Genomic DNA, 23,266 nt, shown 5'->3' with positions numbered 1-23,266 from the left:
CAGTAGAAAGGAAAAACTTCTTCCTTTTTACTATCTTAACCCTTGCTCCATTCGCACTGAAGGACTGGGCTTTTATTTAACGTGCAGCTGTAAACACATTCCTAGACTAATGGCTTTACATCCTGAGCAGCATTAATTCTGACGAATTACATAAAGCTGTTCGTATGCTTTATGTCTTAGCTTTGAAAGCAGAGCAACAACTCACTGCAGCTCTAAGACCTCAATGTGAAGATCAAAGAGAGTCCACGAAAGAGTACACAACACAGAAAAGCCACACACAGCCATGTGGCTTTTCTAAGAACTTGAAAAACACTAAAAGAATGAAAATATTCCTACTCTAGATTTTGCTCCGAGAAACAACAACCGCTTACAGAAAGTTAGATTTAGTTAGGTGCAAATCAGAGAAAGCAAAAAAAAGCACATGAGGAGGCCACACACGCCTACGGAAGAATGAGGGACCAGTTTTGTTAGAGACATTAGGGCCCGCATGGCCTTCAGCACAGAAATGGAGATTGGGTTTGTTTTCTTGTTTCTGTTCCGTCCATTGTACTTGGCAACTCAGTGATCACACCTGAAGTTTAAAAGCGCTGGCTTTAGGCCAGCCAGGGCGACAGAGGGAGACCCCCACCTCAAAAATTAAATAAATAAGTAATTTGAAAACAGCAACCTTTCTGGGTAGTGAATGAGTGAATGGAAATTTACCAGAGCATTGACAGTCCGTTCACCATTTTCTAAAATAGCTGCCTCTCGAAGTTAATACCCTGAGTACAGTTATAAAACTAAACTTTATGGTAGCCTTTTCTAGTAATATGAGACTTGAATTTTGTTGAGAAGAGCAAAGAACTTCCATCAAGTTAAAATCGCCAGACATTAAAATCTTGAAACTAATATTCTCAACAGCTCACTTTCCTCCAATTGTGTTCACTTTGTAGGTCAGAGGGAAAGAAATAAGCCCTGGCCCTGGAGGGCTGAGGCCAGTCTGGGAGAGCTACACACTGAGATGATGCCTCGAACAACGAAACAAAAACATAAATTATAAGAAGCACTTAGAAAAACAAGCCCAACCAGCAGGCAAATGAATAGAACTTCTCAACTCTAGGACTTATTATAGGCCAAGGTGACCCACGGGTTCTATGGACGGAAGGAAATGGGCATCCCAGGAAATTATCTCCCTCTTCCTGTTAGCAGGTGTCATTATTAAATTTATGCATATTACTACACAGATCTCCTCAAATCTCCTTGGACAGAAACACAGGTACCGTCACAGCGCAGCATCTGCAACCAGCACCTGAGAGTTTTTTCCCCCCCAGAAGGTCAGCAAGGAAGGGAAGACAGCGTTTCGCTACAGTAAGAGGCATACACGCCCAGTTTTAAATGCATAAAATTTGGCAGATGATACCATCGTGTAGTCAAGCGTTGTTCTGAATACATGTTTTGGATTGATTTGAGAAAAATGCAGCATATCTCGAGGTAAGATATATCTTAATGTAGGCAGGTGTCTTTAATATATGGCAACTCCACTTACAACGTAGCAAAACGGTGTTTGGCAGAAAGTTGTTAGTACGCTATAAAGGCATTTAGCCCTCTTCTGGTTAGCTCATGAGGCACCACCCTTGACTTACGTGAACTGTTCAAAAATGGCGCAAAATCTGTGAACAAATATTGTATGTTGAAGAGAAGATAACAACGCCAACGCTAAATGAGCATTTTTCTGACTTATAAATCTGTCCAGTCAATTGAGGTGGTGACCAGCATGCAAATATTCTGTCTGTAGCAAAGAACTAAAGACTTGTCTATAAGACATGGTGTTTTGATTTTAAAAATGGTTTTAGAAAGCATAGAAGAAAAGAAGGAAGGAGGGAGTGAAGGAGGGAGGGAGGGAGGGAGGGAGGGAGGGAGGGAGGGAGGGAGGGAGGGAGGGAGGAAGGAAGGAAGGAAGGAAGGAAGGAAGGAAGGAAGGAAGGAAGGAAGGAAGGGAAGGAAGCTACTTTAATTATATTTTAGAAAATTCTGATTCAGGCACAAGAAAAGGACCAAAACTGAAACATTATACTTCATTTATAATCTTGGCGCACAAAAACCTAACTCATAATAATAAATGCTACTGTTTTTAGACAGTTGAGATATTTTAATTTCTTCAGATTCCTTAAATCTTAAACTTGTGCCATTTTTATTTTAGAAACTTGGATTAACTGATTCCCAAAGTCATGGTTTGAAGAAACTATAAATATTCTCTGAGTGATCTGCACTGTCCAAAATTATTTTTGAAAATCTCTTCGTGTGATGAATGAGACAAGAGCATGCTCAGTCACCCAGGGAAGGGGACTAAAGCTCCTTATTCGCTGCTGCAGAAACTTCATAGTTTATCAACATATTACTCTCGTACTCAGGGACATCAAGTCTTGTTTTTGGGAATTATAAAGTGTCCTCATTTTATATTTTCAAATGAATCCCAATACTTCTAAATATAAAGACCACACCACACAGAATTTTCTCCATTAGCCTGTGAAGCATCTGGATGCCTCCTGCCCCTTCCGGCACATTCTCCCATCAGACTAAATGTTACAGGAGAAAAATACATGGAGAAAGGCAAGGCAAATACTTTAAAGGCAAAAGTAGATTTTTTTGTTCTGAAAATGGTTCATAATTAATTTTTCTGAATGTTAATATATTGATTGTATTTATATAAAATTCTTAAGTTTGTTTTTACTCCTGGAAAGGACTCTTAAGAAATTTCGCTAACCTGATACTTACAGCAGCAAAATGCTATTTGCTTCATTTGGGAACAAGAGTAGATTTAAAAAAAAAAAAAAAAAAGTATCAAAGTTCAATTCAAAACTCCATGAAGTATTAGCAAACCTCCTTCCTTTGTGGTGCTCAGATGTGTACATTTTACCAGACAATGAAAATCTGCCAAGGGGAAGGTAATCATAAAACATTTGCAGAGAAGAATAGGAGAGCTAAAGGAAGAGCCCATTGCTTTGGGGGGGGCTTTTTTATATACAAAACAAACAAGTTTTGCGGCAAAATCTTAATATGTAAACAATGAACAGGTCACAGAGCACAGAGCCGTGCTGTCATTTTCGATACACAAAGGAAAACTGAAGGAGGGTGTTGAACTCCGTGCTCACTGGGGCCCACCTTTCCAAATTTACAATATCTCTGCTACAGATGGTCCCCACGCCCTCATCCTATTACGATTTGCTGAAAACTGCCCCGAACAATCACCAGCACTGTCTCCCTTACAAGCAATACTGACCTCAATAACTCCTTGCAAGAACTGAGAAACACTGAGGCCCAACCAGTTAACTGAATTTTGCTAAATATATACATCCAGAAAAAAACACCTATATACAAGATAAAAACAATTTTAAAAAGACTGAAGCTTTAGCTCCTATTACAGGTCCTCTGAGTCACTGGGACAGTCTGCTGAGCTCTGGTGAGGCCGCCCTGCCCCACTTTCTGGCTCAGGGGAACACTGGGTTCCTGTATCTAGGAGAAACTCACAGTACTATAAAATAAAATTTGCAGTGAACATTTTTTAAATAGGACAATCAGCATGGTGTTAGAGAAACAAGAACCAGTTCTTTCCTTTCCTAGTCACCAGTAGGTATATATACCTCCATATTAAAAATACAAGTATATTGGATTATTTGAGAAACAATTCTAAAAACCAAGCTAGATTAAATTTCAAAATAAATTTTAGTAAATCATGGTTAGCAACATTAAAATGCTAATTTTCATAGGTAAACTCACGAACATCCAGAGTAAGCTGATCACAGTAACCTTGACATTTTCACAGGTGACCGTTTTTGTTTGTGTTTGGGCTTTGCAATGCTGAGAAGAGCACATGCCAAGCAAGCACTGGAGCCAACATGTCACCAGCCTTCCACACAACATACGAATGTGTATGTATGTGTTTATATGTGGAACTATGTACTTAGTATTGTATAACTTCTTATAAGACAGGTAATCATGGCTGTATCATGTTCACTAGATCACAATATGAGAAATTTATGTTGACTATTTTACCCAAAAAAAATCATGTATAGCGACTCACATTTCTATATAATCGACTTGGGACACTGAAAAGTACAGATTTGTTTTTACCGTAATCAGTAACAGACTTGGGAGCACGCTGCTCCGTTTCAGTGTTTCGCTTCTTGTTCTTGGATTTCCAAGCGTGATACACTTTCAGTCTCCTGTGAAATTCTTCCCTGCACGCGGCCAGGAGCTCGATGTCTATTGATCACATAGGAAGAAAAAATTAATACCCTGAATTATTCATCTGACATAATTATTCCATAGCATAACGAGGTGTGTATGACAGGTTTGGGATTTTAGCATAGAGTGCGGGACGAAAAGTAAGCTAAAGGTGAGCATTTCACAGTCTTTCCCAATTATAGATTACTTACATAATATTACTATCCTATATCATCTGCTCAACTCAAGAACTCTAGACTAAATAGGTCTTTTTTATATGAAGAAGAAATTGAATCAGAAAGGTTTTTCCAAAGGCAATGTGCTCAAGTACAAGCAAGAGTCAAAGGCAGCGCATTTGTCACATACGATGTTGTACTCAGCAAGGATGAGAACATAGCACAAGCTCTCCAGCTCGGTCCTTTCGTCACTAGGCAGTGTCCTGACCGTAAACACTGGTTTAAACAAGACCCTAACTGTGTGAGGCTCTGGATGCTGTCTCTCATACAACTGTTCTTCTGTGAGACAACCAATTTAAAAAGAAATGGTTACATTGCTATTTATTACTCTGGAGTCATAGAAGAGAAGACCCAGATATCCAACCAATTAACTCTTAAGATTAGCATTAGAAGAACTGGTCATTAATATAGCCCAAGTCATAATTTGTATTTGTTCCTTTTCTGTGACCTATGTAAGGAATGAGGAAAATTTATCTAATTTAGTAATCATGCTGGATGGTTCGTTTTAATTGTCAACCGAAGATAATGTAGAATTCCGTGGGAAAGAGTCTCAGTGAGGCACTGTCTAGATGAGGCTAGCCCATCCGTGGACATCTGTGGGAGGCTGTCCTGACAGCACTAACTGAAGTGAGAAGGTACAGTGTGCCATGGTCAGCCACATTCCCTGTGTGAGACCAGGGCTAAGGACGAGTGGACAGGCAAGGTAAGTAAAACGTGTGCATCTATTCTTTCTGCTCTTGGTGGTGGGTGTGAGGTGACCAGTGCTCTAGCCTCCTTGTCCTGCATCCAGATAGCCTGTGGCCAGGAACTATGAGTTACAACAAACCCTTTCCCCCTATGTCCTTTTTGGCTGAGCCTTTTATCACAGCAAGAGGAAGGGAACTAGAACACATATCTTTCTTTCCATTTCGTAACTAAATTATGTCGTCATTTTCAAGGGAACAAAGAATAACAAATATATGGGTTTGGGGACTTTGTATACACACACACACACATGCACACACACATGCATGTGTGCATACATGCACACATACATGCACCCCACCCCAAACCTAGGTATTTGTCTTACTGGCATTGGTATTGGGCCCCTCTTCTTCACCTTCTCTATGCACTTACCACAAGAAGTATTGATTGTATCACGGAGCTCTGCATACTTCCATTTACTGAGATCATGCTTCTTGGTACCAGCAGCTGCCTTGGTAGCTTGTACAGCAGGACCTCTGTAATCATAAATTTTACATATATAAACAAGAAATACACCGACCAAGAGGCAGGCACTCAGAATCAACCTTCACGATTTATTTTAAGCTCAATGTAACAAAGAAAAAGGTTAAACCAATCAGACTTCAAAACATAAAAAGAAGGAACAGGTGTTATGGTAAATAAAGGCCAAGGAGTTAAAATCCTGCCTCTTGGGTATCACACAAGTAAAGCCCAACCCCATCCCTACCATCTTCTACCTGGAAGACTTCCCTCTTAAAAAGGACAAAGAAGGCAAGCTACCCAAGAGCAAGTGTGTAGTCTCTCACCATTTTATACTTTGAAAGAATAACAGTCCCAGCAAACAGTCAAGACAGAGACATTTTATCTGACTAGCATTATTGAAAAATCATCTTTGGAAATACATAATCCTTTGTGTGCCTTTTCTTGAGCTCTTTTCTTTCTGCTTGTTTGTTTTGTTTTATCTTATCAATTACATTATCAGTAATTGGAAATTATTATGAGTTTTCTGTTTTCTTTTGTTTTGAAAAATCAACTTACATAATATATAGTTTGATCATCAGATATACATAAGATACCAGTAATGCATATTTGTGCATATGTGTATCATGCTTTGATACATTCTGAGGATAACACTGGATTAAAATTTTATTGTATAAAACATAACAACCACTTTTTATTCATATTACTAACCCTGGAAAAAATGTATTTGGAGTTAGAAGTGGTAAATGAACTCAATGCATGGAGATGTTCCCTTTCCCATCTCTGTATTATTAAAATAGTTAAACAAGAGTATAATCAACTGATTAACCTTATCATAAAGACAATCATACAAATATTAAAACAGCAATAGAATTTACTTGGTTTTTAAGACCTACTAACTTAGCACTTTAATTAATTTTGAAACTTTAAAGTTGACAAAGTATTATTTATTCAAATGTACTTTTAAACAATTATGGACTAGAGCTGGAAAGATGGTGCAGTCATTAAAGGCCAGGATCACAACCAAAAGAATATGAACTAGATAGTAACAGGAGGTTTTTATCTAGAAATTCAACTCGCACCAGTGATTTTGAACTAGTGTTAATGCTGTAGATCCACTCCACATCCCCCTCAGCCAGGCAATGTGGCTCCCGAATGAGGGAGAACACTTCCAGTCCCCGGGGAGATGACGGAGAGTGAGACCCAGCACCAGTGAAGACTTTCCCCATCCAAAATGCCAGCTGTATGTCCTCAGTGAGAAACACGGGTTAGAAGAAAACTGCTTTTTTCTGTGTTAAAATGGTATTTCTCAGAAATGTTACATGGGAAGTTAGTGAGCCATTCATACAACAGATTCTAGTCCAAATAATCAAAAGGAATTTAAAAGTATGATTTTTGTAGTAAATATTTATTTCTGTAAACACACTGCACTAACCTACTCAAAATTTCTGACATTTCTTTGGCCATTTGTTCCCTACAAGAAAAAAAATGATAATATAATACAATTATATACATAAGACATATCACATAAATTGCTTAAAATATATGAAAATACAATTAAGTTTTAATATTGCCAATACTGTAACTCTTTACTTTGTAAGTATCTATTAATGACATACTTTCTCATAATTCTACCCATAAAACATGCCAAGATCTTTGAGTTTAGAGTTATTTGAACACATCTCTAACACTGTGTAAAAATTTTCAGATAAAATTTCATGAAGACCATGCTTCCGGGGTATTTTTTATGTGCAGAATATAAATAGCATGCTCTAAATGCACGCAGGAAACTTGGCAGGACATAGATGCTGTACAAGGAGTTTTGCAGCAAAGATGCTTAGTGCATCTTTGTTAGTCTGACAAAGCTTCATGGTGGTAAACCGAGCTGATGTGCTCAGGTAACAGTCTAGAGATCTTTAGCCCCAAACCAAAGTATATACTTTAAAAAGGAAAGAAGAAAATCAATACAAAGCACTTGTTAAGTGAAATGCCTGATGGGATCTGACCTTGAAGGATAAGTACATCTGCAAGTAAAAGCTGCTATTTCTTTAATTACTCGGCACACTGTCATTTTTCTCAGCATGTGCTTAATTCTGTGAAGCAGAGTGACAGTTTCACTGGGTTCAAGAAACCAGCACTATCTTGATTCCATTTCATCTCTGTCCTTTGCTTTTTTTCCCCTTCATAATTAATCATTTTCACACATGTTCTATTCATCCAATTCTAGCAACCACAAACACTTCAGGAAAAAAACAAAAATCACAAGTTAAGAAGATGGATGTGTTGGCTGTGGGGACAGTTTCCTAGATGCCTGCAAGGAACTGGAACTCTGATTAAGGGGCGGAGGTTGTGTGTGTCTGTGTGTGTGTGTGTGTACATATAATTAAATATATGTAATTCAATACGTATGTGTGTGTATATATATATTGGCAACGCTTGGTATTTCTGGAAAGTTACTCAAGCAAGCACAGTAGAAGACACTCCACCTGCGGAAGCTGACTAGCCCAGATAAAACCCACAAAATAAACTATGGCAGCATAATCTAATAAAACTATCTTTTGGCAATACACTATCAATCTCTACTTATATATCAGCTTTTCAGAATTTTGTAACTTTCTAAAAGTATAATTTTTAAAGTATTTGCAATTCTACTGTCTCCCTGCCTCAGTTCCTGCCTGGTTTTAACCAGCTCCTTCTCCTAACGTGCTTCCACCTGTCTCCCCACAGTAGGCTCCCGAGGAGTCAAATCACTTGCCCAAGCTCTTGATATCACTTGGTCTGCTGATCATATAGAGCTGTCTCCTAAAGTTTCAGCACCAGGAGACAACTTCTACCAAGTCACTCTCCTCCCTGACCCTCACCAACATTCTACACCAGATTCTACACCAACTCCAGGAGGTTCGCTGAGCCAAGCTGGCCCCTGCATCTAGGTGCTTCCGCCTTCTTCCTTTGCTGAGCTACCTGCAAATGGTTGCAATGTCACCTTAGACATCAATACAGAGTTTACTTAACAAACTCAAACGACAACCCTAAAGTGGTTGTTCTAACGGAAGAGAGTAGACAGCAGCTTCTTACCAACTATTCTGTTTCTGGCTGGTGCTAAGGTAATAACAGTGCTGCAAGCTTGTGCTCCTGGTGCCTGCTGAGGTGTTGGGTGTCCTGAACAGGAACTGTCCTCTGACCCACATTAGATAAACATGTATGTCACACACATAAAAGTGAAGCATACACACAAAATACATTTTACATGTAAATTGTTTTGAATGTTAATAATACATTTCTACATAGTTTTAATGTACAATGTTTATTTTTTAACATACAGCTTTTATGCAGCTGCAAGCCTTGTGTAACTGAGAGGAGGTGAAGCCTCATTTTGCGTGAGACTCTGAAGAGCACTGTTCTTGAAGCTGTGGCATGAGAGCTCGTGAGAGTCTCCTGACAGTTCGCACTCCTAGCTATCGTTTTCATGGTGGCTCTCAAAGCAGACACATCTGGTTATGGATCGTGTCTTCTATGGCGACTATGCAGCTCCACAGTTAACGTTGCCCCTTATGTGGGTTTCCCGGGGAGCTGTTGATACAGCCCCTGCTGGTTACGACACACCTGCTCATGAGGCTACAGTCTGACAGTCGGCAGCTCCCTTAATCCTGCTGAAATTCAGGCTGTGTAACTATCCTCAGATGAATACGGTATGTCCTGCTATTTCCCAGTGTCACTGAGGAAACCAACAGTAAAAGAAGCATTGCACATGGACCTCAGACGAGCCCCATCCGCGGGCTAGCAGATCAAGCATCACATACACGGAAAACTAAGCCTTTTACTTATTCTTCCTCCTCCACACCTGCTATGAGGAGTGAATTCACAACACATGAAACAATTTGGTATTAAAGTAGAAACAACAGAAGAAAGGGGAAGCCAGTCCCAAGCTCCCAGGGCTGCATTTAAACCTTTTCCTAGGCAAGAAAAAGGGGGGAAATGATTTCATTGTCTTTAATAAAAGGAAGCAACTTAAAATGCATTTCAAGGAGGGGGCAACTTCTCACAAAATAAACCGAATCTTTAAAGAGATGAGGAAGAATGACATACGGTGTCATATGCGGTCTTGCTCCATTAGGTCTGTAAAAAGAATATGATTTGGTTACTGTCGCCACCAGGTCTGAACTGTGAAAATCTGAATTGTGTGAATTTGTGTTCTAATTACTTATTGATTTCAAAATACAAGTTATCTTTGATCTACATAAGATCACTGAGACTTTAATGTGTTTTTAAAATACTCATTGGGATTGAGAAACAATAAATTAATGGAATTAGTAACAAATTAAAAAAGCAAATATATTAAGATTGGAAAATTCAGACATTCATGACATTCATACGCTGTGAGATTCGGTGTTAATAGAAATTTGAATTTCTCTACAATTTCATGTGATTTGCAGTTATCAGTTTGCATCAAGGATCATAAGTGTGATGGATTAGGATGATATTGGAAAACATATTTCATGTGTGCAAATAAATCTTACTTAGAAGTTGCTGGACAGGAACTTAGGCTGAAAAAAAACTTGGAAACGTTTAGTACAGCAGAAGCCATGTATTACAACACACCCAACTGATGCAGGGTCCTAGGCTGCTCACTCACAATTCATATACTTTCATACACGGTTCAGACTCCAAAGCTTTTCAAATAACCACACAGGAAAAACTAGTGACGGCAAATAAGCACAACCCATCTTTGCAGTTAAGTAAACTCTAACCACCTGGATGGCACTGCCTTTTCCTTTTACAAGCAAATAGCGCCATCTTGTGGTCAAAATTGAATATACCCTGACACTTCTGAAAACCAAGATTGTGTATGTCTGTCTAGTCACGCCTCTCCGGATAGAGAAAGCATATACCTCTCACAGATTTGTTTTGGAGTTTTACATGAATAATAAAAACACCTGTTTATGTATTCTTAAACGATAAATGTTAACTTTTTTGCAACTTGATGCCAAATATTAAGAACTTCCATACTGCTCCAAACTCCACCATAATATCTAGACATAAGTCAGAATCTAAGGAACCAAAACATTTCTGCAAGGTTATTTTTCCTCCTTGTAAATGAATCGTTCTGATTTTGAGACACGGGAGGGCCAACTGTGCCTCACTGCAAGTGTTAAGAATGTGGTGAGTCGTTTCAAATTTATGTTAGGAAACTAAAGACTCCCTGCTTTATATGTACTGGGCTGCATTATAATTATAATATAGTCACTAACATCTATGTCAGTATTTAACAAGTATTTAGAAGCTAAATTTCTACCCAGTACACAATACCCTTAAACAAGTTCAGCAATCAAGCAGAGTTTTGTTCTTAACAGAACAACCATTAAATGAAAATGGGGGTTTTATGTTTTAACCGTTCAATAACTAAATGGAAAATCAATTGTTTCATTCATTTGAATGCAAAAGCAAATCCAACTAATTTTAAAATGCTTTTACTTCAAATATGTCAAAACCTCCGCCTCTCCCCTAGTCCTCTTCAAACAGACATAAGAAGCCGGAAGCCCAAGAAAGCCCAGGTCAGGGTGGACCCAGAGCCCCAGTACCTTCGCAGCGCCAGATCACTCTGCGCCTCGTCACTGATGAGCTCGGACTCGTTCTGGGCGATGCGCAGGGCCAGCTCCCTGTCCCTGCACTCCTGCGCCAGGACCGCCTGCTGCTGGGACTCCTCCTCCCGCTGTCTGGCCAGCTGCGCTTCCACCTCAGCCTGCAGCACAAAAAGCCACACCTAGCAAGAGCTTTTTGTTCCCAAAACTATTACCTCAAACGAAAGGAAAGCTTCGAGGCCTGGGCCAGATTCTCCGCTAACAGACACTGCTTAAACACTAGTCTCTCACTCTCCCAGCCGCCCCCAGCCCCCCTAACACATTATCATTAATGCTTCCCTTCCCCAATGCCAAAAGAAGGGAGACCCGGTGGCTCCACCATTCCGTGGCCACAGCAGCATCCGGGTGCTAACAACTACACATGCACAGTGGATACTGGACTGATGTTGGACTTACAAGTCCATACTATGAAAGCAAGATAAGAGAAATATGATCCATCTTTCTCAGCCAGGAATCTAAAAGCTGTGAATTGGGGGCCAGGTGGTGGTAGCACACGCCTTTAATCCCAATACTTGGTAGGCAGAGGCAAGCAGAACTCGGTGAGTTCAAGGCCAGCCTGGTCTACAGAGCAGTTCCAGAACAGCCAGCACTACACAGAGAAACCCCCCTCTTAAAAATAAAAACAAACAAATAAAACAAACAAACTGGGGGTTGAGGGCTTTCTTAAGCCTAACTCATGCATACAAGTATCTATAGTTATAAAACAACACTGTAGAAACTGAAGTTGTTTTTAAGAAACAATGTTTCTAATTTTAAAAATATATTTAACTAAATGTTATTACATCACTTCCCCCTTGCCTTTCCACTCTCCTTCTAACTCCTCCTATGTCTCCCCACGCTCGAATTAATACTCTCTTTTTCTTTGACTAGCTTGAAGTAATAGATCTCCGTATGGGATTTTTATACATAGTTCACTTGGGGTGACTTCTCCATCCCTACCTCATCTCTCTGCCCCCTTTCCCACTGCACCCTCTCTCCCCATGATTCTCCCTTCTACTTTGTTCCATTGTCTTCCCCTCTCCCTTAACATCTCTTCTTTACATCTCATGGTCCCTTGATTGTAGGGATAAGCCCCGCCCATTAGGGGGCATGTTCGCCTCGGGCTAATGTTTACTTATAAATCTGCCGGGCATGCTCCAAGACGCCCCTTATGCTTTCCTGTTCTCCGCGGGAACCTGTGGTTCTGTAAGTCTATTTCCCCATTAAAGTTGTATATATTTTTACAATCTGTCTGCATTCATTTACGCCGTTACATTTTGGCACCCAACGTGGGGCTAAATGGGTTAGATCAATATGTAAGAGCTAGCCAATAAGAGGCTAGAACTAATGGGCCAGGCAGTGTTCAAAAGAATACAGTTGCCGGGCGGTGGTGGCGCACGCCTTTAATCCCAGCACTCGGGAGGCAGAGACAGGCGGATCTCTGTGAGTTCGAGACCAGCCTGGTCTACAAGAGCTAGTTCCAGGACAGGCTCCAAAAACCACAGAGAAACCCTGTCTCAAAAAACCAAAAAAAAAAAAAAAAAAGAATACAGTTTCCGTGTAATTATTTCGGGTGTAAAGCTAGCCGGGTGGCGGGACGCAGCCCGCCGCTCCTTACTACACTCGATTACCTCACAAAAACATAAAGTTTTCTGGTTCCCAAAGTTATGTTTTAAGAGAATGCTAATCTGAATTTCCCTTAATAGAGTAACAATAATAATGATTACCAAGCTAGGAATTGTTCTGCAAGCTTTAATATGTGGCAACTCATTTAATAAAACTATTATTTATCCCCACTCTACAAAGAGAAATTTGTGGTGATATATAATGTCACCATTTCTGTTGGTGACAAAGCCTGGGAGCTCCCTTGCCTAGCACCAAGCCCCACCTCACACTCCCTTCAGGATCAGCCTTTAACCCCCAGGATAAACCAATGAGTTTTCTTCAGCTTTTTCATGACTTGTGGCTTCTATCTGATAGGAATACTGTTCAGTGAGCACACACCTGGATCCGTTTCTCATCGTCTTCCCTCTTCTTCCTTTCCTCCTCTTCTTGTTTTCTTTTTGCTTCCATCTCAAGTTTCCTGAGAACAGGAGAGAGAACTATGAGAAATCTTTCAGAAGAAACGAGCTATAGGTTAACAGGCACCACAGAGCAGGATGAACCCAAGCTAGTCTCAGGCCACATGCATCATCAACTTGGTTCAACTATCATAAAATTTAACTCCCCCCTAAACAATTCTAAATAAAGCAAACACAATCATCTTCCATAACGTAAAGCACTTCTAGATAAACTTGGTAATGATGAGGCTTCTCGTCAGAACAACACAAAGCCTTACATCCGCCTCTCCTCCTCCTCCTTCCGCCGACGCTTTTCATCCTCTTCACGTCTCTTCCTTTCCTTCTCCATCTCCTCTTGAATGCGCCGCAGCCTCTCTGCTTCCTCCTGCTGCTGCTTCTTCTTCTGCAGGGCACTGAGGAGGTCTTCTGAGCTTTTAACAAGCGCATCATACTCTTTCTGTATTTGCTCCCTCGTCATCATGGTAGACTTAAAAAGTCAAACAATAAACATGTACTTAAGTTACATCCTACACACAACACGGCTATGCTTAGCGCAACTGAACCACATGCTTTAAACCACTTACAATGATAAATTCAGTGTTTTGTGGGTTTCCACATTTTAAAAAAAAAGAACTCTAAGAAACATAAAAACAGCCGGCAAAACTTACCAACAAATCCATGTTCATATCTTTTCTTGAAACAGAATTTCACATAGCCCAGGGTAATTCTTACCTAGCGATGAAGCTGAGGAGCCTCACAAATGGAATGACTATCTCATTTAGCCAAAGCCTGCTTTCCTTACTTATAACATTCAGTCAGCACCTATGGAGCGTTGGAAATTACATCTGAACTTCTTGGATGATTTTCCTGGGTTAATTTTGATTGATGATGATAACCTCATAAACCAGTCCCACCTGTGATCTGTAAAATCAGCTAAGTCTACTGTAGCATTTTCATCCTTCATTTTTTTTTCTTTCTGCCTCTAATATTTACCTTGTCTACCTGAACTACAAAAGGCTTAATCTAAGTGCATTGTCTTCTGAGCGCTCCCTAAGAAAAGCCTGTACAAACCTAACTTAGAATTGAGGAAACTGAAAGAGATTAAATATGATAACAAAGATTATAGAAAATCTTTTCAGTCACATTAATAATCAAGCAATTGAAAATGAAGTCAAAATAGTCCCTTGAAAATGAAGAAAATTGCCGGGCACTCGGGAGGCAGAGACAGGCGGATCTCTGTGAGTTCGAGGCCAGCCTGGTCTACAAGAGCTAGTTCCAGGACAGGCTCCAAAAAAAAACTACGGAGAAACCCTGTCTCAAAAAATCAAAAAAAAAAAAAAAAGAAAAGAAAGAAAAGAAAAAGAAAATGAAGAAAATTAATTGCTACTTTTTAGATAGCTGAGCAAACTCTGAAGATAATGTATTAACCACGACAAATCATGTACCCTAACAGCAGAGGAAAAAAGGACATGCATGACTATGACAGAGAACTATGTAAAAGTGTGTGCATACAAAGTACGGTTATAAGGTAAATACAAACACGTATTAGCTGAATGCTTAGTGTGGTGCTAGAAAAGGGCGCTGGGTGATGTTCTGCCCGTTTTCAGCCATGACGCATTACTTTTATAATTTAGCAGTTTCATTTCTGGAGCTCAGTAGAAGAGTATCTGCTGGCCATACTCAATGTACTTTGTTCAATCCCAAGTACCACCGGAATGAAAAATAAACACAGTGGAATAAAAATTGGTTTTGGAAAGTAGAAAAGCATAAAACAAATTAATTCACATTAACCCTGTCTAAATCATGACTGTAAAAGCTTAACAACAAAGCTTAGTATTTTAGTAACTCTCTAAAGTGTAGTATTTTGCAACAGATAAAAATCACATAAAGATTATCTTTTTAATATAAAATTTTTCAGATATTGAGAAAAGATTAATGTGGGTACCACTTGCTAATGCTTCATATCTTGAATAAATAATATTTTCCTATACAAGTTCAATACCAATAACAAAAACAGAAAATTACACACAAAAAAAAAGAAGCTGGGTTAAAACGACCCACCTTAATTTTGGCCATCAAGGCATCAATGGAAATCTCCAGGTCTTTGATCTGCCTGTTCACCTCCGGCTTCCCATCTTTCAGCGCACTTACGACTTCATTGAACTTGTCAAGTCGTTTCTTCAGTGTGCCCACCTTGACCAGGCCATCAATGCTGCAACAGGAAGGTGTCATCAGATAGTTGCCTACCAGCTAACGGTCTAGGAGGGCCCTCGTGGAAACTCGAAAGGGAACATGCGGCTAAACGGGCAGGTCACTTCTGTCTGCAGTGTTGTTTAGTAGTCTGTCTGAGTCTCTCATTAAGTATAAAAAGAACCAAGTACACGTATGAAGAGCATCAAATAAATGTATAAACAGCATTGATGACTGTCAATAAGATTGAGGGCAACCATATTCAGACTGGAAAATCAGGGTTCAAATTATCAAACTCCTAAGGATCCAGCACCTCAATGAAAAGGTGTGCCGTCAACAACCATTCAAACTTTCGAAGTTTAAAAAGTAACTTGGTAACACGCGTTTTTAAATAAGATGAAAAGGAAATACATACAGCAAAATGATACACAAACAAAACTAGATCATTTTATGAACATTCTTGAAAATTACGGTCAGGCTATTGAGCATCTTCCAAAATAGCACCTAACTTGGCATCATCGAGAAACTCAAACATCCAGTAACCAGAATAGCAGTCTCGCTCAGTCTTCCATTCCAACCTCTTAGTTCTCACATTTCTGCCAGTCACTCAAACCTTTGGTAGCACCAAGCGAAGTAACGCACGAGCCGATTCCAACACACAGCACAAACAAGCCATCTGCAGATAGAACAGGACCCAGGGGCTCTTCATCACGATGGCCATTTATTCTGTAGTGCTGTAGAGATCTGCAGACACTGTTCACCTTACCGTGGTTTGTGTCTCCTTTTGCACAGCCACATTCTAATGGTTTTCTGCATTTTAATGCACGCTTCAGCTCGATATTTTATTTTGTTTTTCACTATGTGTAAAGAGTAAAATAAAATGACAGAAAATTTTGGTTTAAACAGGACATAAATCTAAAATGCGTTCATTTCCACAAAGCAATTCTCATAAAATCTTGCTGAATATGTTATTTCAGTCATCAAAATTGGGAAGTCTAATGTTTCTTTAACTTCTTAAAAATAATTTTAAAAACTGATTGATGTGGCTAGCATTATACTTCAAATGTATTCTGCAGTACACAACACTACTATTAACAAACTGTCCTGGACCATATTTCTATTAAATGTTCTATTAAATATTATGTCTTTTGAAAAGTTAACCTGCCAAATGAGTTTAAGAAACACAGTTTACCTCCTTCTGGAAATCCACATTGAACATTATAGGTATGTTATCTAAGAGTCCTACAGGAAAATAATCTTTCAGCTGCTGGTGTCTAGAGTTTCCTAGCACACTTGTATGCTGTGAATACCATTGGTTAAAGAAACTGGCTTGGCCTGATAGGGTAGGACAGAGCTAGGCAGGGAAAACTAAACTGAATACTGAGAGAAGGAAGGGCAGAGTCAGAGAGAGGTCATGTAGCCCTACCAGAGACAGACGCCAGAACTTTAGCCAGTAAGTCACAGCTACGTGGCAATACATAGATTAATAGAAATGGGTTAAATTACTATGTAAGAGTTAGCCAATAAGAAGCTAGAGCTAATGGGCCAAGTAGTGGTTTAAATAATATAGTTTCTGTATGATTATTTTGGGAGTCTGGGCGGCCAGGAAACAAAAAAGTGGCCTCCTACAACAGGAAACATTTATATTTTCTTTGTGATATTTTTTTATAAATATGCACTATTATCTAACAAAAAATCTTAAGAATAATATGCCTAATTCCTTTGTGCTAGACCAAGTGAATTTTACTCTTCCATTAGTAAAGATTTCTCTACTAAATTCTACCACATCTACAGTACTATTTTAAGTGTTCTGGCATAGGGAGCATGGTTACTGATTGCCATATAGCTCCCAACACTAAATTTTCATCATAGACCTTCAAGTAATTCAAAATACTCTGCACTCTCTCATGTTTTAGACCAGAAGGCAGTAGCTGCCACAGCCTAGCAGAACTACACTTAAACGCAGCTTGGTCCAGTGTACTGAGAGTGAGTCTCAGAGGAGAGGGACAGGAGACGGTGCAAAGACGAACTGAAAGCCCAGCTAAAGCCTAGAAAGAAAGTCTGGGAATTCAAACCTTGCCAGCTATTCAAAGAGGGCTAGGAAAGTCTCCTGGTTTAAAAATACAAGTGGGGCAGGGAGCTAGTAAGCAATTTTTGGAGCTAACGAAGTTATTGTGTAGTGATAAAGAGAGGTTGTATTAAAGTATTGACGATGAAGATAAAGGATTATACTATCTGAAGGCAAAATCCACATAATTTTATAAGTAATGAGATTTCATGAATAAGAAAAGAGAGACAACACTCAGGGGTGTAGCCTGCTTAGCATTTGGAAGGCCCAGAGTTCAATACACAGCACTTCAAGTTAAATAGACTGGGGGAGGGGGTAAGAGATAGAGAGAGAGACAAAACACAGATCATCTACTGAGATTACCTAATGTAGGTGCCATTTAGGCAGAGGGAGAAAAGCTTCAGTTAAAACTGGAGGAAATGGGGCAGGGTTGGGAGTCTAAAGCTAAAGGGAAAAAAGAAGGGAGTAAATTCTGTATTGCTTAGGACAAGTTGAAATTAACACTCCTAGAACATATCTCAAATAGTAAACTCAGACCTTTAAAAAATAAAAATAAGTCTACAAATGCTGACTGAGGTACTGGAGGACCATTCCATCAGACACAACAGGAACCAAAGATGCAGCATCCATGAGACAGCTCACAACATCCCTCAAACCATCTCACTGCCAAAATAACAAATCTTCATGTGAAATAAAACAGTTTGGTAAGGACTTTGAATTTGGTTGTTACTGAGACAGAGTCTCACTATGTATGCCAGGAAAGCCTTGAACTTTCTTTTTCTTTAATTTTCTTTTGTGTGCAGAAGTTTTGCCTGCCTTAAAGTCTGTGAGCCACATACATGCAATGCCTGCAGAGACCAGAAGAGGGCATTGGATTCCCTGGAATGTCACTGGATGCCGCAGCTGTGAGCTGCCTTGTGGTTGCTGGGAATCAAACCCAGGTCCTCTGGAAAAGCAGTCATGTTCTTCACCACTGAGCCATCTCTCCAACCCCGAGGTCATGAACTCTTGATTCTTCTACAGGGACCTGCCGAGCACTGGGATTAAAGAACGTGACACTACCCCAGAGAGAGAATACTCACGTTTGATGACTGACAGGGAACACCACTGAACTTTCTTCCAGCGACTACAGACTAGCCAAAGATTGACTCTTTTTACCAACTCCGCTAAGTGATCAGGGTCAGACTTCATAATCTGATCAAATTCTGCAAACTAGGAGTAAGATAACTTAGTGTCAGCATTAAATGGTAAACGTGTTCAAACAGAGAAAACAAAATACATGGAAGTCAAGTCCCAGATCTAACTTCCTGAAAATCAGTAAAGGCCAACTCCAACAGGGCAAACAGAAAATTTAAACTTGTTTGGCCACATTTCATAGCCCTTTTCTTTTGTCCTTCAGCAATTTTTGAAGCTTAGGAAGGTTACTTATTCCTAAAAGGCACCAAAAATAGGAATAGGAAAAACTCTTAAATGACTAATTACAGAGACATCTGAGGGGAACTGTTGAAAGGGGCTAACGTGTCTGAGCCAGTTCATCTGCATTCTCAGACACACACACAGCTCTTGACAGTAAAGGCCATCCATCTAAATCAGGAAAGCCACCAAAAATATTATCTCTCCCAACACCTACCCCCATTTTAGACAAGAATAAGAAATTGCAACTAAGAGACAGACCATACAAAGGCAATGAATATTTGGCTACTAATGAATAAAATGTGTTATTTCTGCTATTTACTATCAAATTCCAGAATTATCCCCATTCTTCACCAAATATCACACTGAAGTATTAAAGTTTTTTAATCATGAAAACATTAAAGATATAAAAGGACTACACATCTCCGAATCTGCTTGCTTTAAGCTTTCAACAACCCTTTTACATTTTTCTGGAGGTAAATAATCCAAGTTCTTTCTCTATCCAGCTATTAACTAAATAGTTACTATACCTCTGAAATAGGAGAAATGTTGAATTTATGATAAATACCACTAAAGCAAAGCCAACTAGGAATATCCATCTTATCTTTTTTCCTTAATCTTTCATAGGAAATGGTATGGGTTCCATGACAAAGACACCACAGAGAAAAACCCTTACTAGTCGTGCAAACACACATCTCATGCTCAAAAGTGTGAAATCAGTTTTATTATAATTACTTTATCCTCAAGACACTATAGATAGTTGATAGTATAATTGGCTATTTGGCTGCAATACAATTAGATTTACAATTATAAGGATGTAATAATTAAGTCAGTATTTACATGTTAGGGATGTAGAAATGCTATAGTGTTAATAATAACACTTAAGTGTTTGTGTACAGAATACAGTTAGCTATGAAGTATTCTACAGTCAGTGAATACCTCAGTGAAGCACTATGTCAGCCAAAAAATACAACCTAATATATGCAGTGTTTATACACTCCTTCACTGAAAATTTGGCAGCAGTCAGTACAAACTCCAGTCCAATTTGATATGTCTTATATATGTCTACCACACTCGAGGGAAATTCTCTCAGAGTGAAGACTCCAACATAGTATGAAATCTCACCATGCAAAGCGGCACATGCTTATAATCCCAGCATTTTGGAGCCTGGGACAATCAGATAGACAAATCCAGGGCAGTTTCAGTTACACGCTGAGCTACTTAACTGGCTCATAAATTAAAATAGTCAATAAATGCTTTAAACTTATTTTAAATATTAGAGGTATTTGGTTATTCCCTATTTAAGAAAAAAATTCAACAATGCTCTGATTCCAACACTGATGAAAACTAAAATTTAAACTCAGACTATGAAACACCCCCAAACAGGAAAACTGTGGGAAATGAAACATAATTTCACACTATTGTATGTAATGTAATAATAGCATCAATTCCTAATAACCAAGAAAATACATACCAAGCCCAACTACCATATATGCTAAAGTTTAAAATACAGATTTACCTTGCCAGGTCTGAAAAATACTTTCGTTAGCCCAAACTTGTAGTCAACTTCATTTAATCCCAAAGCTTTAAAAAGAGCCTGAAAAACAGGTTTAAAAAATTGAGCTCCAACTAGAAATTAATAGAAAAGGTTTGTTGCTGAGAAATTTGTATTGAAGTAGCATCTATACCTTACAAAATAGCCTTGGATCCAATCTTGCAAGTTTGTCTGGCATGTACTTCTTGTACATATTATAGAGTTCATGAAATGAGGCTCTTGAAGGGAAACCTCCTTGCATCAAGTCCAGCACCGACACCATACCTAGAGTCATGAGCACAGATGATTCTCAGTCACAATACAAAAGGGCAGGGTAGCTCATCTATGTTACAGTGTGTGTTTATGAAAAGATAACTATAGGGAGAGAATATCACGGTGAGACGCTGGGCAGGAAGCACACCTCCAGTCAGTATGCTCAACTTATTCATCACTTTAAAACAGCCACAATGAAATCCCATGTAAAATCAGCATAGTGATCATTCCACAGAGGCATCCCATCTAGAAGGCTCCAGTATCATTCATGTCTTTTTTGTTTTTTGTTTTGTTTTTTTGCTGCTCTTTTTTTTTTTTTTTTTTTTTACTGATTTTTATTGAGCTCTACATTTTTTCTCTGGTCCCCTTCCTGCCTCACCCTTCCCCTTCAACCCTCCCCCAATATTCCCATGCTCCCAATTTATAGAAAGCAAAATTCTGTATTTGGCCACTCTCCATTTCTATAGTTTCCCCAGAACTAATACAAAAGAGAATTCATTATTTAAACATTATGTGTAAAATAACATATATAATCTCTCTCTTTCTCTCTCTCTGTCTCTGTCTCTCTCTCTCTCTCTGTCTGTCTCTCTGTCTCTCTCTCTTTCTCTCTCACACACACACACACACACACATATGCATGCGCACACACACCCTTCTACCAGTTTGGGACTGTGGCTCCCAAGGAGAACACTAACTTTGCATGTCCAAGGCCCTAGGTTCTAGCCCCAGCCTCAAAATAAGACCTCTTCTACTAAAGAATCTAATCTATTGGTTGAGAAGCTGAGTCTACAGGATAAAATATAAATTATTACATTTTAATTTAATGCTAATAAATGGTCAGTCTAAGCCTTGGGTTGACAGGAGCTTTTCTGGTCAGAGTTACAGAGGAAGGAAGCCCTCCTTTCTCCTTTATTCATCGTCCCTATGCGCTCCTGACATTCACCTGCTAGGAATTTTAGTAGAAAGCTTTCTGTGCTGGGTAAGTTTTTGTCAACTTGATATAAACTTAAGTCATCAGGGAAGGGAGAACATCCGTTGAGAAAATGGCCTCAACTGGCCTGTGGACAAATCTGTGAGGCACTTTCTTACTGAATGGCTGATGTGGAGGGCCCAGCCCACTGTGGTGCCACCCCTGGGCAGTTGGTTTGGGGTCTTGGATTGTATAAGAAAGGTAGCTGAGAAAGCCAGTGACGTGTTCCTCCAGCCTGCCCTTCGGTTTCTGCCTCCAAGTTCCCACCCTGACTTCCAGTCCTGACATCCCTCAGTGATGGAGCTTGACTCCAGGGTTGTGGGATGAAAGAAAGCAAACTAAAAGAGTGTCTTAAATTAATTATCCTCAAAAGAGAAAAACCAAACAAAACAAAAAGCCTAAACGGGAAGGTAAAATAGAATCTAGAATCTGTATCTTAAATGTCACACAGAGAAAAACGTTCAACCACTTTCACACACTCAGACTTGGTGCACAGACACAGGGTCACACAGTCAACAGGCAGGAAGACTATTCAATAAAAAATACTGTGCTGGGAGCCAGGGGTGTGGCCCAGCCGTAGGGCACATAGCTCATGCTCACGAGGCCTTGGGTTCCAGCTCTAACACCACAAAAACAAAATCCAAGTAAAAATTACTATAATGAACGGTCATTTTGGTGATTGCATTAGTGTGAGTGCTTATTTAACTATAAGAGCAACTACTCAAATTATTAAGATGTAGTTATTAAATCAATATTATAGAATTTAGGAGTGGTAAAAATATGAATATGTGGAAAACAAAACTGAAAATATATACTTTCTTTATTCCAAATGCCAAAATGAATTTCAGTTAGACAAATTAAAATGTAAAAAATAAAATACAATTTTCAGTAAGTGTATTCTTAATTGTAACATAATCTAGGGAAGGTAGCCCTTCTATACAGATTGAATACTAGCCTATTGGACTGCAAAAGGAATAAAATCTCTGTGAGAGAGTACGGCAAGGCAGTAACTTTAGATGACAACTTGAAAACATTCACCTTTTATGTACTTTCTACTTTTATAAATCTAAATTACAATTTTCTCACTTATGGACAAAGCCATGTGGAGATATCCACAGTCACTGCTTACAGCAGAAAACAAACAAACAAACAAGCAAAAACAAAAACCAGAAATAAAGACCCATTCATCAAAATTGTATTACACTTATAAAATAATGCACTGATTAGGGGCCTGGAATTTATCTAACCAGCATAAAAATACATCTAAGGCATAGTGTATACTGATTAAATCAACACATGGAGACCATTGCTTTTTTTCCTTGCAGTTCTGAGGACTGAACCAGGGCTTCTCACATGCTAAAACAAGTATTCTACCACTGGACTGGGCTACAGTCCCAGCACTCGGGCTATGTAGTTCAGGCTGGCTTTGAACTCATGAATGGCCAGAACAAGATTTAGTTCTAAGAACTGCTAGTAGGAAAAAAAAGTAAGGTTTGGT

General features: G+C 39.2%; 1 protein-coding gene across 7 annotated transcripts in view; it reads right to left on the bottom strand.

Annotated features, from left to right (window-relative positions):
* Myo6 (myosin VI) overlaps nt 1-23,266 on the bottom strand; it is a 136,128-nt gene that overhangs the window by 5,863 nt on the left and 106,999 nt on the right. For 3 of the 7 annotated variants that reach the window (XM_057768786.1, XM_057768788.1, XM_057768787.1), the window contains exons 21-32: nt 20,680-20,810; nt 20,511-20,588; nt 18,661-18,790; nt 16,277-16,367; nt 15,382-15,532; nt 13,599-13,807; nt 13,265-13,343; nt 11,222-11,382; nt 7,078-7,116; nt 5,556-5,659; nt 4,111-4,242; nt 1,623-1,649 (exon numbers count right to left, since the gene is read on the bottom strand). In XM_057768786.1, coding sequence (XP_057624769.1) covers nt 1,623-1,649; nt 4,111-4,242; nt 5,556-5,659; nt 7,078-7,116; nt 11,222-11,382; nt 13,265-13,343; nt 13,599-13,807; nt 15,382-15,532; nt 16,277-16,367; nt 18,661-18,790; nt 20,511-20,588; nt 20,680-20,810 — 1,332 coding nt within the window. Of the gene's footprint in view, nt 1-1,622; nt 1,650-4,110; nt 4,243-5,555; nt 5,660-7,077; nt 7,117-9,728; nt 9,759-10,159; nt 10,187-11,221; nt 11,383-13,264; nt 13,344-13,598; nt 13,808-15,381; nt 15,533-16,276; nt 16,368-18,660; nt 18,791-20,510; nt 20,589-20,679; nt 20,811-23,266 lie in introns of all 7 variants that reach the window. The other 4 variants (XM_057768793.1, XM_057768789.1, XM_057768790.1 and 1 more) reach the window with 4 other exon arrangements.

This window comes from Chionomys nivalis, chromosome 4 (assembly GCF_950005125.1).
Source record: "Chionomys nivalis chromosome 4, mChiNiv1.1, whole genome shotgun sequence".
Taxonomy (NCBI): Eukaryota; Metazoa; Chordata; class Mammalia; order Rodentia; family Cricetidae; genus Chionomys; species Chionomys nivalis.
The sequence above is the reverse complement of the archived record's forward strand: the minus strand, read 5'-3'. Positions and strand labels throughout refer to the sequence as shown.